The sequence below is a fragment of the Punica granatum genome, chromosome 1 (assembly GCF_007655135.1).
Source record: "Punica granatum isolate Tunisia-2019 chromosome 1, ASM765513v2, whole genome shotgun sequence".
In the NCBI taxonomy this organism is placed as follows: Eukaryota; Viridiplantae; Streptophyta; class Magnoliopsida; order Myrtales; family Lythraceae; genus Punica; species Punica granatum.
In genome coordinates, this window is record NC_045127.1 from 43,750,555 (window position 1) to 43,766,665 (window position 16,111).

General features: G+C 36.3%; 1 protein-coding gene and 1 non-coding gene across 2 annotated transcripts; one reads left to right on the top strand and one right to left on the bottom strand.

The window, feature by feature from the left end:
• The first annotated feature begins 5,607 nt into the window (after positions 1 to 5,607).
• Positions 5,608 to 10,911, top strand: LOC116206453. The gene is made up of 3 exons (XM_031539337.1): positions 5,608 to 9,223; positions 10,529 to 10,705; positions 10,769 to 10,911. The coding sequence occupies exons 1-3, from the start codon at positions 5,608 to 5,610 to the stop codon at positions 10,909 to 10,911; spliced, it is 3,936 nt and encodes a 1,311-aa protein (XP_031395197.1).
• LOC116193376 lies at positions 6,118 to 6,224 on the bottom strand. Its single transcript, XR_004154285.1, has one exon. It is a non-coding gene; the product is annotated as a small nucleolar RNA R71 (small nucleolar RNA).
• Positions 10,912 to 16,111: the final 5,200 nt, after the last annotated feature.

Here is a 16,111-nt window from a genome sequence, read left to right on the forward strand (position 1 = left end):
TAAATCTTTTTCATTTATCATTCCTACCTCAACTTTTTATTTTGTTTCATTTTAGTCTTATAACGAAAAATCGAAGGGGGAAAGGGTCGGGGCCGCCAATCGACGACCCCGAACCCTCCACCGAGGGCGCCGGCACCCACAGAGGACGCTGGCGACCTCGGTGGAGGGGTCAGGCTAACCAATTGGCGGCCTAGACCCCGAATCAATCGGGGATCTCGAGTCGAAGTCCCCGACCCCTCCACTAAGGTCGCTGGCGTCCTCTATGGGTGCCGACGCCCTCGGTGGAGGGGTCGGGGTCGCTGATTGGCGGCCCCGACTCCTTCCCCCTTCAATTATTCGTTATAGGACTAAAATAAAATAAAATGTAAAGTTGAGGATAAGAATGATAAAATAAAAAGATTTAGGATCAAAATGATTAAAAAGTTAAAGATTGAGGACTGAAAAAATAAAAATAAAAATTGACGCCATAACCCTCTATGTCTAACAGAGTAAACCACATGGGGGCTAATTATCTTAAACAAAAGAACAATGTGCGATTTGTCCCGAACCCAAACTATAAGGGGGGTTTTTGTCTTTTTCCTTATTATTTATATGGAAATCAAAAGTGGACTTTAGACATCCTAAAAGAGGTTACTGACCCCTCTTTCGGAAGAGGCGTCCTCTTTCCTGTCGCTTCGAAGAAGCTGGAATAAGTTAGTTAATATTTACAATACATAAACATTTCTATATATACTCTCCCACACTTTAATTTCTTTGCAGTTAGAAAATCTCCAACTGAAAGATTAGGAAACTTTCCATTGATAATCAATCCCATCCCTAATAGATCCATCCCCAATGCAATTTTTCCTACTAATATATGTTCGGGCTGGAAGAAATACGTTGGTTGGGGAATAGTAAGTCTAGATTCATAAGAGAATATGTTGGGCCTCCGATAGGGAAGGAAGAAACCTTTCTCTCACTATGGGTTTCCAAGAAAGTAAAAATTAATTAAGGGAGGGAATATTATTATGTATATAGTAAATATGTTTTGTTATTGTAGTTCCAGTTTGAAATTGATCCTTTCTGTAGGATTTGACAGGGTATGGGAGATCCATTCCCGTGTACGGTAAATATATTACTTATAACTAATAAATATATGAGTTATAGTTTTTCTATTCTAATTTAACCGTTAATTGAATTTTTTTCTTTGTTTTTCTTCAGGAGGACTAACCCTGTTTCGACTACAGATTTGGTCGCTCGGGTATTCTTAACCTGACAGCAGATCGGGGATGGTCTGATGAGTATCATTTAAATATGTTGGTTTGGGAAAAAAGAAATGTTGGAGGACTCAAAAAAAGAGAAAAAGTAGAGTATGTATTAGAAGTAAATATATGTTGATTGGGTAAAAATCCAAAAACAAAAACAAAACGTGAGGTGGTTTTTATTTTGCCCAAAATGTGACTAGGAAGTTATTTTCCATTTTCTTTTGGGTGGTTAATTTTCTAATTTTTCCATCTTCTACCAGCTACGTGTTGGGCTTTAGGTGCAGTTGTTTCGATTGAAGCATTGTACCATTTGCACGGACAATACATTTTATCTCTTTCTCAGCAGGATGTGGTGGATGCACACCGATGTCTCCTACAATTTACAGACGGGAGCCATCTACTACAAGAAATTTTATACGTTGTGACAAATTCTATTGTTACAAAAGAAATTTTATCACAAGAAAAGTATATCGTGATAAAAATGTTAAATTACACTAAATAAAATATCAAAATACACATACTTAATATGTATGTAGATACATATATATATATATATATGTATACACATATCTTCAATATTGTGTGAGCACTGTAAATCAAGAATTCTCATAATTACTAACATATATATATACATACTCAATATGCATGTATATCCATACTTAATATGTATATTGTGATAAAAATTTTAAATTACACTAAACAAAGTCATATAATGCACTTAATGTGTATCTAGATATATATATATATATACATTTATTTATTTAACTGTATAACATATCTTCAATATTATGTGAGCGCTAAAAATCAAGTATTCCCATAATAACTAACATATATTTATATACATATTTTCATATATTGTAACATACATTATATAACGTTTTCATCGCGAAAATAAATTTATCACCATAAGTTATAAGATATTGTGACCAAATGTTATTTTGTCACGATATACTTATTATGATGAGCTTATTTTGACAAGACCCGTAACAAGTTATCCACTATTTTCGTGACAAGAAATCTTACATGTTATTGTGATCCCAAGAAAGCATTAAAATACGCTCGCGATATCGGAGTGAAGACATTTGATGACTATCCGTTTGTTAGAGCAGGTATCCCACATTTCTTTCGCTAGTCACATTGGAACACTTGTGTATGTTATCAACCGATTAATCATCTCTATAACTTTCAGCTACATATCTTCCATAACTAAGTTGAGTGAACAAGTGGGCAGTAGATTTGAGAATTATCCAAACGTTTGCCCACCCTAAAGACAAAACAAAGTCTCGATTCTATCTTTTTTTGTCTGGTCTTCTTTTCCCTTTAGAGTTAGGTTCTTAGGACAGGAAATTGGATTTTCTGAATCTCTCTCTTCCTCTTTTCTTTTTGGTTTTAGGCCAACCGAATAGATCGAGTATAGGTTAGTAGGTTCATTCTCTCTCGTTCTCTTTTTCTTTTTCAAATTTGAGGGTGCTCATCTATTCATATACAATAGGTAGATTCATTGTCTGTTGTCCCGATTTGATTGCCCACACCTGCACGGGCGCTTCCCTTTTGCACTCTTGGTTATAGTCCCTTGCCTTAACCCAGTCGATAATTGAAAGTCCAGCTGCATTTGCATGTAATTGAATTCGTAAAATGGATTGCCCTTGACAATTATAAATCTTTGTTACGGGATGCCTCGAGATATAAAACTCAGGGTTGGCAATTTTTGGATAGAGATGACGAGGAGGGGCTGATTCAAGGTGTTCTTCGGTAGCCCTTGATCGTTGGTATTAGGGTTACTGATGAGTTCAACGAATTGAGATTTCATGACATATATAGTGCTCGAGCTCGAAAAGACAATTGGGAGGGAAAGCATATTGTTTAACTGGTTGGTTTTGGTTCTGCAATGGAGTAAGTTGGGAGAAGATTGAAGCCGAAGCCATACTGGATAATACACAACAGTTAGAGGACTAAATGGTGTTTTATATACCATCATTCCCCTTTCTTTCCCCTTGTTCAAAGCATTTTGTCCCCCAACTATTATATAGTATCCAGTATGGCTTCAACTTCAATCTTGTCCCAACCCCTCCATCTCAGAACCAAAGTCAACCAATAAAACAATATGATTCTACTCCCAATCGCCTTTCCGAGCTCGACATATATGTCATGAAATCTCAATTCCTTGAACTCATCATTGATCCTAATACATATATATATATATATGTAGAGACATATCTTTAATATTGTGTGAGCGCCGCAAACCAAGTATTCTCATGATTACTAACATATATATATATATACATACTCAATATGCATGCATATACATACTTAATATTTATATTGTTATAAGAATTTTAAATTACACTAAATAAATTCTTATAATACACTTAATATGTATATATATATATACACACATATCTTCAATGTTGTGTGAGCGCTACAAATCAAATATTCCCATAATAACTAACCTATATACTTCATCTATTGTAACATACATTATATAACGTTTTTATCTCGAAAATAAGTTTATCACCATAAGTTGTATGATATTGTAACCAAACGTCATTTTGTCACGATATACTTATTAGGATGAACTTATTTTGACAAGACCCGTAACAAGTTATCTGATATTTTCATGATAAGAAATCTTACATGTTATTGTGATCTCAAGAAATCATTAAAATACGCTCGCGATATCGGGGTGATGACACTTGATGACTACCCGTTTGTTAAAGCAGGTATCCCACATTTCTTTCGCCAGTCACATTGGAAAACTTGTGTATGTTATCAACCAATTAATCATATAATTTTTAGTTCCATATCTTCCATAACTAAGTTGAGCTAACACGTAGGCAACAGATTTAAGTTATCCAAACGTTTGCCCACCCTAAAGACAAAACAAAGGCTCGACTCTATCTTTTTTTTGTTCGTATTCTTTTCTCTTTTGAGTCAGGTTCTTAGGACAAGAAATAAGGTTTTCTGAATCTTTCTTTTCCTCTTTTCTTTTTGGTATTTGATAAGGGCATATTATACTCATATTTTATTGTGCAATTCATGTTAAATTATTATTAATTTTATAGAAATTATAAGAAGTCGGTGCTTAATTATGTGTAATTTGATATTGTAGGTCTTTGAGGACTTAGATGGAATTACGAGCAATATTGAGGAGTTTTGCGCAATTTGGAGCCAGCATATATCTTTCAGAAATCTTTTTTTTGTTGTGGATATAAATACTCCTCATAACAAGATTAGGAAACCCTAGGGGGGGAGCCATCTTTCACCATTCTTTTAACCTAGAGAGTTTTTGGAGAGGGTCTTGTCTGGAGCCGTCACCTGGATCAATTGATTTGAAGCGAAGAATTGTGGAAGAGATAATTTCTTAAAGGAATTGTTGGGTTTTTGTTTTAGGATTCAATATCTTGAGTTTACTGTTGAATATGAATTCTATTGCAATGACTCCTTGGAATTATAATTGTGTTTTCAATTCCATGATATTCTAAGCTTCTTTTGTGGGAATATGATGAAACCCTAGGTAGCTAATATGATGATTGTCGCCATGTTATAGGATTAATAGATGTGTTGATGATTCATGATTGCAATTCCTATAATTTCAATTTTAATTCTTAATTGGTTATAATTGTTAGAAACACTATTGATACGGGAGTTGATATAGTGTTTGTTAGGAATTCTTGATTAGACTAATTAGTTAAATGCGATAGCTGCGTTAATTAGTTTAATTAGAGATTATCCAGGGATTAATGCAATGTTTCTAGTTAGTTATTCGCTAAGACATTAGGGATAATTAATTTAGGGCATTAGACAATCATAGCACTGGAAGGTGTATGATTATAATTTAGAGTCCACTATTAATTAGAGATGCGGGAGCTGATTGATTAATTAGAGGTTTAAGACTTTAATTTTAAAGGCTTGATAAACTCACTTGAATAATCACATAGCTATCAGTCTATATAACATGATGGCAATCTGATTAGTGAAACTAGGGTGGATTCTGTTTTTCCCACTTTCAATTGATATATTTTCGTACAATTCTCTTTCTGCTCTTTGTGACGATTTAGGTTGATTAGTAGTTAATTAATTAATTCTCTTAATTTGATTGCTTAGATAATAATAGAATCTAATATAGGTTTAGTACTTAATTAATCCTTGTGGGATCGACACTCTATTCATCACTATATTACTTGATCTGACCCAGTACACTTGCTGGTAGAATTTGAGCTTATTTTTATATATATTTGCAAAGGGATCAAGTTTTTGGCGCCGTTGCCGGGGATTAACTTAATATTAGACCACCTTTAGTTCTATTGTTAATTTAGGCGCACTTTACTGTGTGTTTATTTCTTGTTCTCTTTGCAGGTATTCTATGCGCAGGAGTAGAAGTGCTGAACTTCTACCATTAGATCCTGAGATAGAGCGCACCTTGCATCGGTTGAGAAGAGAGAACAGAAGAAGGGAAGAATTGCAGGTAGTTGAGATGGCAGATGATGACATCAACCGCCAAATACAGGGTGCTGCCAGAGCACTTCGAGACTATGCAGTACCTACTATTATGGGTTCTGCGATCAGAAGGCCCACTATTCCAGCTAATAACTTTGAACTGAAGCCAGCACTCATCCAGATGGTTCAATCAAATCAGTTTGGAGGATATCCCAACGAGAGTCCTGATGAGCATATTGCAGGATTCCTCCAATACTGTAACACGGTAAAGATGAATAATGTCACTGATGATGTTATTAGATTACAGCTTTTTCCTTTCTCGCTTAGGGATAAAGCGAGAGCCTGGTTCAATTCACTGCCACAAGAGTCCATCACCACCTGGGCCGACCTTTCATCTAAGTTTCTCAGGAGATTTTTCCCACCAGCTAGGACTGCAAGATTGAGGAACGAAATCACTAACTTCACCAAGTTCAATGGTGAATCACTTTATGAGGCATGGGAGAGATTCAAGGAGGCAATCAGAAAGTGCCCACATCACGGATTGCCAGATAATCTCCTAATTGAGGTCTTCTATCTTAGCCTGGATGATACATTGAGGTCTCTAGTAGATGCTGCAGCAGGAGGCGCACTGATGGGTAAGAATTATGATGAAGCAAGTGCTTTGATAGAAGAGATGGCCTCCAGTGCACATAATTGGCAGAATGAAAGAAGTAAATCAAGAGTGGCATCAGTCAATGACATGGACACTATTGCTAATTTGACAACCCAGATTTCAGCTCTCACTACCCAGGTAAGTAAACTCACCTCAGCACATTCTTTTAATACTAATCAGGTTGCTTTTTGTGAGTTGTGTTCAGGACCACATTCGACTCTTGAATGCATGTCTGGAAATCCCTCGGCTTCACCCAATGGAGAGCAAGTGAACTTTGTCAACAACTTCCAACGGAGTAATCAAGGGCCTTATTCGAACACTTACAATCCCGGGTGGCGTAATCATCCTAATTTCTCATGGAGGAATGAGAATAATGCACTTAAACCGCCACCTGGATTCCAAAAGCAAGGCCCTGCTCAGAATGCTCCACCTCAGCAAAGTCAGTCGAGAATGGAAGAGCTCATGTTGAGCTATATGCAAAAGACTGACACCATGCTACAGAATCAACAAGCCACTATTCGAAACCTAGAGGGTCAGATTAGTCAGATTTCTCAGCAATTGAGTAATAGACCATCAGGGTCTTTACCCAGCAACACTGAAGAGAACCCCAAGGGTGTCAATGCTATAATGCTGAGGAGTGGCAAGGAATTGGAAATAGTCAATAGAAAAGCTCAAACTCAGGAGGAGAGTCCGGAGAAAGACAAAGGTAAGCAAAAGGTGGAGGAACCAAGGCAGAAGTCACTAGGGGTGAAACCGTATGTTCCTCCTGTCCCTTTTCCAAGAAGATTGAAGCAACAACAGTTGGACGCCCAATTTGCTAAATTCCTAGATGTTTTTAAAAAGCTGCAAATCAACATTCCATTTGCAGAAGCACTCCAGCAGATGCCTTCATATGCTAGATTCATGAAGGATCTGCTCACTAAAAAGAGGAAGTTTGATGGGAGTGAGCCTGTGATGCTTACAGGAGAGTGTTCTATGATTCTCCAAAAGGACTTGCCTAACTTACCACGCAAACAAAGAGATCAGGGGAGTTTCACTGTTCCTTGTACTATAGGGAATTTTCATTTTGAGAACGTTCTTATCGATTCAGGTGCAAGTATAAATTTAATGCCTCTGTCTATTTTCAGGAAACTTGGACTTGGAGAATGCAAGAAAACTCATGTTACCTTGCAACTTGCTGACAGGAGTATCAAATATCCAAAGGGTATTGTTGAGAATGTCCTGGTGAAGGTAGACAAATTTATATTTCCAGTCGACTTCATAGTCTTGGAGATGGAGGAGGACAGAGAGGTGCCCATGATCCTTGGCAGACCGTTCCTTGCGACAGGTAAAGCATTAATAGATGTGGAACAAGGTAAGCTCACTTTAAGAGTTATGAATGAACAAATAACTTTTAATGTTTATGACGCCATAAAGAAATTTGATGATGGCAAATCATGTTACACCATTGATATTATTGATGAGCTTATCTCTGAGTCTGTGGAGGAGAAAGCAGGTGTGGATACAATGGAATCAGTCCTTAGGGATCTGGACGATTGGAGTGATGATGATGAGCATGAGGAAGAATCTGTGGAGAAGGTATCAGAAATCAAGGCTCGCTACTATGAGGAGCTGGGCACTAGTGCGACAAAACCAGTATCATCTTTGACACAGTCCCCGGTGCTAGAACTTAAACCATTGCCTAGCCATTTAAAATATGCCTATCTTGGAATAGATGATACTTTGCCAATAATTATCTCTTCTTCCTTGACAGGTGATCAGGAGCAACAGCTCCTAAGCGTGCTGAGAGAGCACAAGGAGGCAATAGGATGGACTATTGCAGATATCAAAGGGATCAGCCCTTTGATTTGCACTCACAGGATAATGTTGGAAGCTGAGTGCAAACCCATAGTGCAACCACAGAGGCGACTTAACCCAACTCTCAAAGAGGTAGTGAAGAAAGAAGTGCTTAAACTGTTGGATGCAGGTATTATCTATCCTATCTCAGATAGTAAATGGGTTAGTCCTGTTCAAGTAGTGCCCAAAAAGGGTGGTATGACTGTGGTTAAAAATGAGGTCAATAAATTAATCCCGACTCGTACTGTGACTGGGTGGAGAGTTTGTATAGATTACAGGAAACTAAATGATGCTACCCGTAAAGACCATTTACCCCTCCCCTTCATTGATCAGATGCTAGAAAAACTTGCAGGGCATGATTATTATTGTTTTCTAGATGGTTATTCTGGTTACAATCAGATTCATATAGCACCCGAGGACCAGGAGAAAACCACATTTACTTGTCCTTATGGCACTTTTGCCTTTAGGAGAATGCCTTTCGGTCTCTGTAATGCACCTGCCACTTTCCAGAGGTGCATGATGTCTATATTTTCTGACATGTTAGAGAATTTTATTGAAATATTTATGGATGATTTCTCTGTTTTTGGGAAGTCATTTGAATCTTGTCTGACAAATTTAGGCTGTGTGCTTAAAAGATGTAAGGAGACTAATCTGCTTCTGAACTGGGAGAAATGTCATTTTATGGTAAGAGAGGGTATAGTCTTAGGTCACAAGGTGTCAAAGAAAGGGATTGAAGTTGATCGAGCAAAAGTGGAGATAATAGAGAAGTTGCCACCACCCACTTCAACAAAAGGAGTAAGGAGCTTCTTAGGACATGCTGGCTTCTACAGGAGATTTATCAAGGACTTTTCTAAAATCTCTAGACCTCTTTGTAATTTACTTGAAAAAGATTCTGCTTTTGTTTTTAATGACAATTGTTTGCAGGCATTCAATTTATTGAAGGAGAAACTCACTTCTGCACCAGTGATCGTTGCACCTAATTGGGAGCTTCCGTTTGAGCTGATGTGTGATGCCAGCGACTATGCTGTAGGAGCAGTACTTGGGCAAAGGAGAGGTAAGGTATTTCATGCAATATACTATGCTAGTAGAACTTTAAATGAGGCCCAAAAGAACTATGCCACAACTGAAAAGGAGCTTTTAGCAGTCATATTTGCATGTGACAAGTTTCGGCCTTATCTGATAGGTTCTAAGATCATAGTATACACAGACCATGCTGCCCTGAAATATTTGTTTGCCAAAGCTGATGCTAAACCTAGGCTAATTCGTTGGATTCTACTGCTACAAGAATTTGACCTGGAAATTAGAGACACAAAGGGAACTGAAAATGTAGTGGCTGATCACTTATCCCGTTTGGAATCTGATTGTTTAGATTCACCCATTAATGAAAAGTTCCCTGATGAACAATTGCATGTAGCAGAAATCCAAGGATTACCTTGGTATGCTGATATAGTCAATTACATGGTTAGCAACATCACACCATATGGTTTGTCATCTCAACAGAAAAAGAAATTTTTGCATGATGTGAAATACTATTTTTGGGATGAACCATATCTGTTTAAATATTGTGCTGACCAAGTAATTAGACGCTGTGTGCCTGAAACTGAACAACTTAGCATAATACAACACTGTCATTCTAAGGAAGCAGGAGGCCACTTTGGTGTGGAAAGAACTGCAACTAAGATCTTATCTTGTGGATTTTATTGGCCTAGAGTATTTCATGATTGCAGGAATTACATTATGTCTTGTGCTCCATGCCAAAGAACTGGCAATATTTCTAGGAGACATGAAGTACCACAAAATAGCATTCTTGTAATTGAGCTTTTTGATGTGTGGGGAATAGACTTTATGGGTCCTTTTCCCTCTTCTTTTTCAAATAAATATATTCTTGTGGCTGTTGATTATGTTTCAAAATGGGTAGAAGCAGTTGCTCTACAAAGTAATGATGCCAGAGTTGTAATCAGATTTTTGAAAAAGAACATCTTTTCAAGATTTGGGGTACCTAGAGCCATTATAAGTGATGGGGGATCACATTTTTGCAATCGGCAATTTGAAAAATTATTATCAAAATATGGAGTTACTCATAAAATTGCCACCCCTTATCATCCACAGACTTGTGGACAGGTTGAGGTGTCCAATAGGGAAATAAAGCGTATCTTAGAGAAAACAGTCAATGCATCTAGGAAAGATTGGTCTTTAAAACTTGATGATGCATTGTGGGCTTACAGGACAGCTTTCAAAACCCCCATAGGAATGTCCCCATACAAGATTGTTTATGGTAAATCATGTCACCTACCAGTAGAGCTTGAGCACAAAGCATATTGGGCCATAAAATACCTTAACTTTGATTTACAAGCTGCAGGTGAAAAGAGATTGCTCCAATTGAATCAGATGGCTGAGATGAGAGAGGAAGCATATGAAAATGCTAGGATATACAAGGAGCGAGCCAAGCGATGGCATGATAGGAACATCCTAAAGCGAGAGTTTTTGCCTGGTCAGAAAGTCCTATTATACAACTCTCGCTTGAAGTTGTTCCCAGGTAAGTTAAAATCTCGATGGTCTGGACCATTTGTTATTTCTAATGTTTTTCCCTATGGTGCAGTTGAGCTGAAGTCAGAAGATGACCGCACTTTTAAAGTAAACGGTCATCTTCTCAAGCATTACTTTGAAGGGGAAAATATTGATGGTGATGCCACTACGGTGGATCTAGCAAATTCGGTTGAAGAATTGGAAAAGTCGAACTAGCAACTATAAACTAAGTGCTTCATGGGAGGCAGCCCATGTCTGAGAGCTAAAGTCCCTGTTGGCTCTCAATTCTTTTGCTTCATTTGTTTTATTTTGATTTGCTGTTGGTTTGTACTTTATCAAGCACCCACTCATTGGGTAGACTTGGGATATTTGCTATTTGATTGTTTTAGTTAAGATGGATTATCTGCTATTTTTGTTCTTTTTGTTGTTTTCTTTTTGTTTTTGAAGCCAGGGTGGATAACAACTGCTGACTCTCTCTATTGCTATACCAGTTGGAACTCCAATTGCTTCAACTTAATTTTTCGAAACCGGGGAAGTACTAGTATCTCTTTTTCTCTTATGTTCTTTATTTTTATTTTCGTTTTACTAGAGCTACATTAGGAACAGTGAGGACACTGTTTAATCTAAGTGTGGGGAAGGGAGATACTAAACAGATGGAGTATAAAATTGAGTATAGTGTTGATGTCTGAATTCTGTGATTTAATTTGTTACTCATGACATCTGATGCCTGTCTTTGTTGATAAATAGTTATACTTCCCTGTCACCTTGAATTATAATTGTCCTTAAGTTATCTGGCAATTGTTAGGCCAAATTCTTTTTTTTTTTTTTTTAATTTTTTTTAATTATTGAAATCTAGAGATTGTACGAAGAATACTGTTGATAGCATTTGTTCAGGAATTGTTTGAAAAAAATTGACTCACTTAGGCGCCCTACTCACCACTGTTGTGATTTTTGTACTTAGTTAAAATTAATTAGTCAAATCTTTAGAAATCAAATTTACCTAGTTTTTAGCCCTAGAGTTTGAAGTTTAAGAGTCGGTCAAGTCCTTAAGTGAAAAATAAACAGGTCTACTTCTAAGCAAAGTTAGTTAGTATATCCTCTTTTTAATTATTCTAATAGCACTTTAACATTTAGTGAAAGAGGTAGAAGAAGCTTTGTACTTAGTGATTCCTATAAAAGAAGTCTGAAAAGTGTTAGTGAGCATTCAAAAAAAAAAAAGCAAGCATAGCCTTTACTCCAATGACTCAAGAATTGAGTTATGAGTATCCTAACTTGAATGTTAGAGTGAGGAAGAGTTCGTAGGGGTCCCTTTAAAACCCGGTCACTTGGGTGATGAGCCCGGGATGTGCCGACTCAATGAACTCACTATAACGAGAAGAGCGGAAAGGCACAAGTTCAAACAAAAATTGGACTTGAAAAAAAAAAAAAATTTGCTTCTTAAACAGAAAGGAAAAATTGAATGCAAAAACAAAAAAATAAATTAAGACTTGTAATAAAAAGGAAGAAAACCTAGGGGCGAAGCAGATACCATATGCTTTCACTACCTTGTTGACTTGCTTAGAGGGAAAATTAGAGGGATTATATGCCTGCTAACAGCTATGAAGTTTAAATGTGTATTTTTCCTTATAGGACTGAGTATTTACTTTTGAAATAGAAATCTTAGGCTAAACGCTTGGATTAAAATTTGCTTTCTCTAGATTAGCTGGTTAATTTCAACTGTAGTACTCTGATCACATGTTTCCAGTTTGGTTTGAGCAGTGGGCACCACAAAATAACGAGTAATAAATTATGAGATATCAAATGCTTAAATCAGTGAATATGAAAATTTGTACTCTCTCTGATAGATTTCTTTCCTTGGTCTTATTTATTTTGCTTGAGGACAAGCAAAAGTTCAAGTGTGGGGAAGTTGATAAGGGCATATTATACTCATATTTTATTGTGCAATTCATGTTAAATTATTATTAATTTTATAGAAATTATAAGAAGTCGGTGCTTAATTATGTGTAATTTGATATTGTAGGTCTTTGAGGACTTAGATGGAATTACGAGCAATATTGAGGAGTTTTGCGCAATTTGGAGCCAGCATATATCTTTCGGAAATCTTTTTTTTGTTGTGGATATAAATACTCCTCATAACAAGATTAGGAAACCCTAGGGGGGGAGCCATCTTTCACCATTCTTTTAACCTAGAGAGTTTTTGGAGAGGGTCTTGTCTGGAGCCGTCACCTGGATCAATTGATTTGAAGCGAAGAATTGTGGAAGAGATAATTCCTTAAAGGAATTGTTGGGTTTTTGTTTTAGGATTCAATATCTTGAGTTTACTGTTGAATATGAATTCTATTGCAATGACTCCTTGGAATTATAATTGTGTTTTCAATTCCATGATATTCTAAGCTTCTTTTGTGGGAATATGATGAAACCCTAGGTAGCTAATATGATGATTGTCGCCATGTTATAGGATTAATAGATGTGTTGATGATTCATGATTGCAATTCCTATAATTTCAATTTTAATTCTTAATTGGTTATAATTGTTAGAAACACTATTGATACGGGAGTTGATATAGTGTTTGTTAGGAATTCTTGATTAGACTAATTAGTTAAATGCGATAGCTGCGTTAATTAGTTTAATTAGAGATTATCCAGGGATTAATGCAATGTTTCTAGTTAGTTATTCGCTAAGACATTAGGGATAATTAATTTAGGGCATTAGACAATCATAGCACTGGAAGGTGTATGATTATAATTTAGAGTCCACTATTAATTAGAGATGCGGGAGCTGATTGATTAATTAGAGGTTTAAGACTTTAATTTTAAAGGCTTGATAAACTCACTTGAATAATCACATAGCTATCAGTCTATATAACATGATGGCAATCTGATTAGTGAAACTAGGGTGGATTCTGTTTTTCCCACTTTCAATTGATATATTTTCGTACAATTCTCTTTCTGCTCTTTGTGACGATTTAGGTTGATTAGTAGTTAATTAGTTAATTCTCTTAATTTGATTGCTTAGATAATAATAGAATCTAATATAGGTTTAGTACTTAATTAATCCTTGTGGGATCGACACTCTATTCATCACTATATTACTTGATCTGACCCAGTACACTTGCTGGTAGAATTTGAGCTTATTTTTATATATATTTGCAAAGGGATCAGTATTAGGCCAACCGAATAGATCGGGTATAGGTCAGTAGATTCATTCACTCTCTCTCTCTCTCTCTTTTCTTTTTTAAATTTGAGGTTGCTCATTTATACATATACAATAAGTAGATTCTTTGCCTGTTGTGTCAATTTGATTGCCTACACTTACATGGGCACTTCCCCATTGCACTCTTAGTTATAATCCCTTGCCTTAACCCCGTTGATAATAGAATGTCCAGCTGCACTTGCATGTAACAAAATTCGTAAAATGGATTTCTCTTGACAATTATAAATCTTTGCTATGGGATGCTCCGAGATATAAATCTCGGGGTTGGAAATATTTGGATAGAGATGACGAGGAGGGCTGATTCAAGGTGTTTTCCGGTAGCCCTTGATCGTTGTTATTAGGGTTATTGATGAGTTCGACGAATTGAGATTTCATGACATATATGGTGCTCGAGCTAGGAAAGGCGATTGAGAGGGAAAGCATATTGTCTTACTGGTTGGTTTTGGTTCTGAGATGGAGTAGGTTGGGAGAAAATTGAAGCCGAAGCCATAATGGATAATACACGATTGTTTGGGGACGAAATGGTGTTTTATGTACTATCATTCCCCTTTCTTTCCCCTTGTTGATAGCATTTCGGCCCCCAAGTGTTAGATGGTATCCACTATGGTTTTGCCTTCAATCTTCTCCCAACCCCCTCCATCTCAAAACTAATACCAACCTGTAAAACAATATGAATCTACTCCCAATCGTCTTTCCGAGCTCGACTACTATATATGTCATGAAATCTCAATTCGTTGAACTCATCATTAATCCTAATACATATGTATATGTATGTAGATATATATATATATATATATATATATGTATATACATATCTTCAATATTGTGTGAGCGCCGCAAATCAAGTAATCTCATAATCACTAACATGTATATATACATACTCAATATGCATGTATATACATAGTTAATATGTATATTGTTATAAGAATTTTAAATTACACTAAATAAAGTCTAATAATGCACATAATATGTATATATATATATATACACATATCTTTAATATTGTGTGAGCGCTACAAGCCAAATATTCCAATAATAACTAACATATATGTATATACATATTTTCATATATTGTAACATACATTATATAATATTTTTATTGCGAAAATAAGTTTATCACCATAAGTTATAAGATATTGTGACCAAACGTTATTTTGTCACGATATACTTATTAGGATGAGCTTATTTTGACAAGACCCGTACCAAGTTATCCGCTATTTTCGTGACAAGAAATCTGACATGTTATTGTGATCCCAAGAAAGCATTAAAATACACTCGCGATATCGAGGTGAGGACACTTGATGATTACCCATTTGTTAGAGTGGGTATCCCACATTTCTTTCGACAGTCACATTGGAACACTTATGTATGTTATCAACCAATTAATAATCTCTATAACTTTTAGTTCCATATCTTCCATCACTAATTTGAGCGAACAAGTAGGCAGTAGATTTGAGAATTATCCAAACGTTTGTCCACCCTAAAAACAAAACAAATACTCGATTCTATCTTTTTTTCTATTCGGTCTTCTTTTTTCTTTTGAGTCAGGTTCTTAGGAGAGGAAATTGGGTTTTCTGAATCTCTCTTCCTCTTTTCTTTTTGGTATTAGGCCAACCGAATAGATCGGGTATAGGTCAGTATGCTTATTCTCTCTCTCTCTCTGTCATTTTCAAATTTGAGGTTGCACATCTATACATATACAATAGGTAGATTCATTGTCTGTTGTACCAATTTGATTGCCCACACCTGCATGGCCGCTTCCCTTTTGCACTCTTGCTTATAGTCCCTTGACATAACCCTGTTAATAATTGAATGTCCAGCTGCACTTTCATGTAACTGAATTCGCAAAATGGATTGCCCTTGACAATTATAAATCTTTGTTACGGGATGCCTCAAGATATAAAACTAGGGGTTGGCAATATTTGGATAGAGATGACAAAGAGGGGCGGATTTAAGGTGTCCTCTGCTAGCCATTGATTGTTGGTATTAGAGTTATTTATGAGTTCAACGAATTTAAATTTCATGACATATATGGTGCTCGAGCTCAGAAAGGCGATTGGGAGGGAAAACATATTGTTTTACTAGTTGGTTTGGGTTCTGAAATGGAGTAAGTTGGAAGAAGATTGAAGCCGAAGCCGTACTGGATAATACACAACAGTTGGGGAACTAAATGGTGTTTTATATACTATCATTCCCCTTTCTT

Excerpts from the sequence above, each read along its gene's own strand:
- LOC116206453 (XM_031539337.1), top strand. The coding sequence starts at position 5,608 with ATGCGCAGGAGTAGAAGTGCTGAACTTCTACCATTAGATCCTGAGATA. Across the intron at positions 9,224-10,528 it reads AGTACTTGGGCAAAGGAGAG|GTGAAAAGAGATTGCTCCAA; the intron begins GTAAGGTATTTC and ends TACAAGCTGCAG. Across the intron at positions 10,706-10,768 it reads TCGCTTGAAGTTGTTCCCAG|TTGAGCTGAAGTCAGAAGAT; the intron begins GTAAGTTAAAAT and ends CCTATGGTGCAG.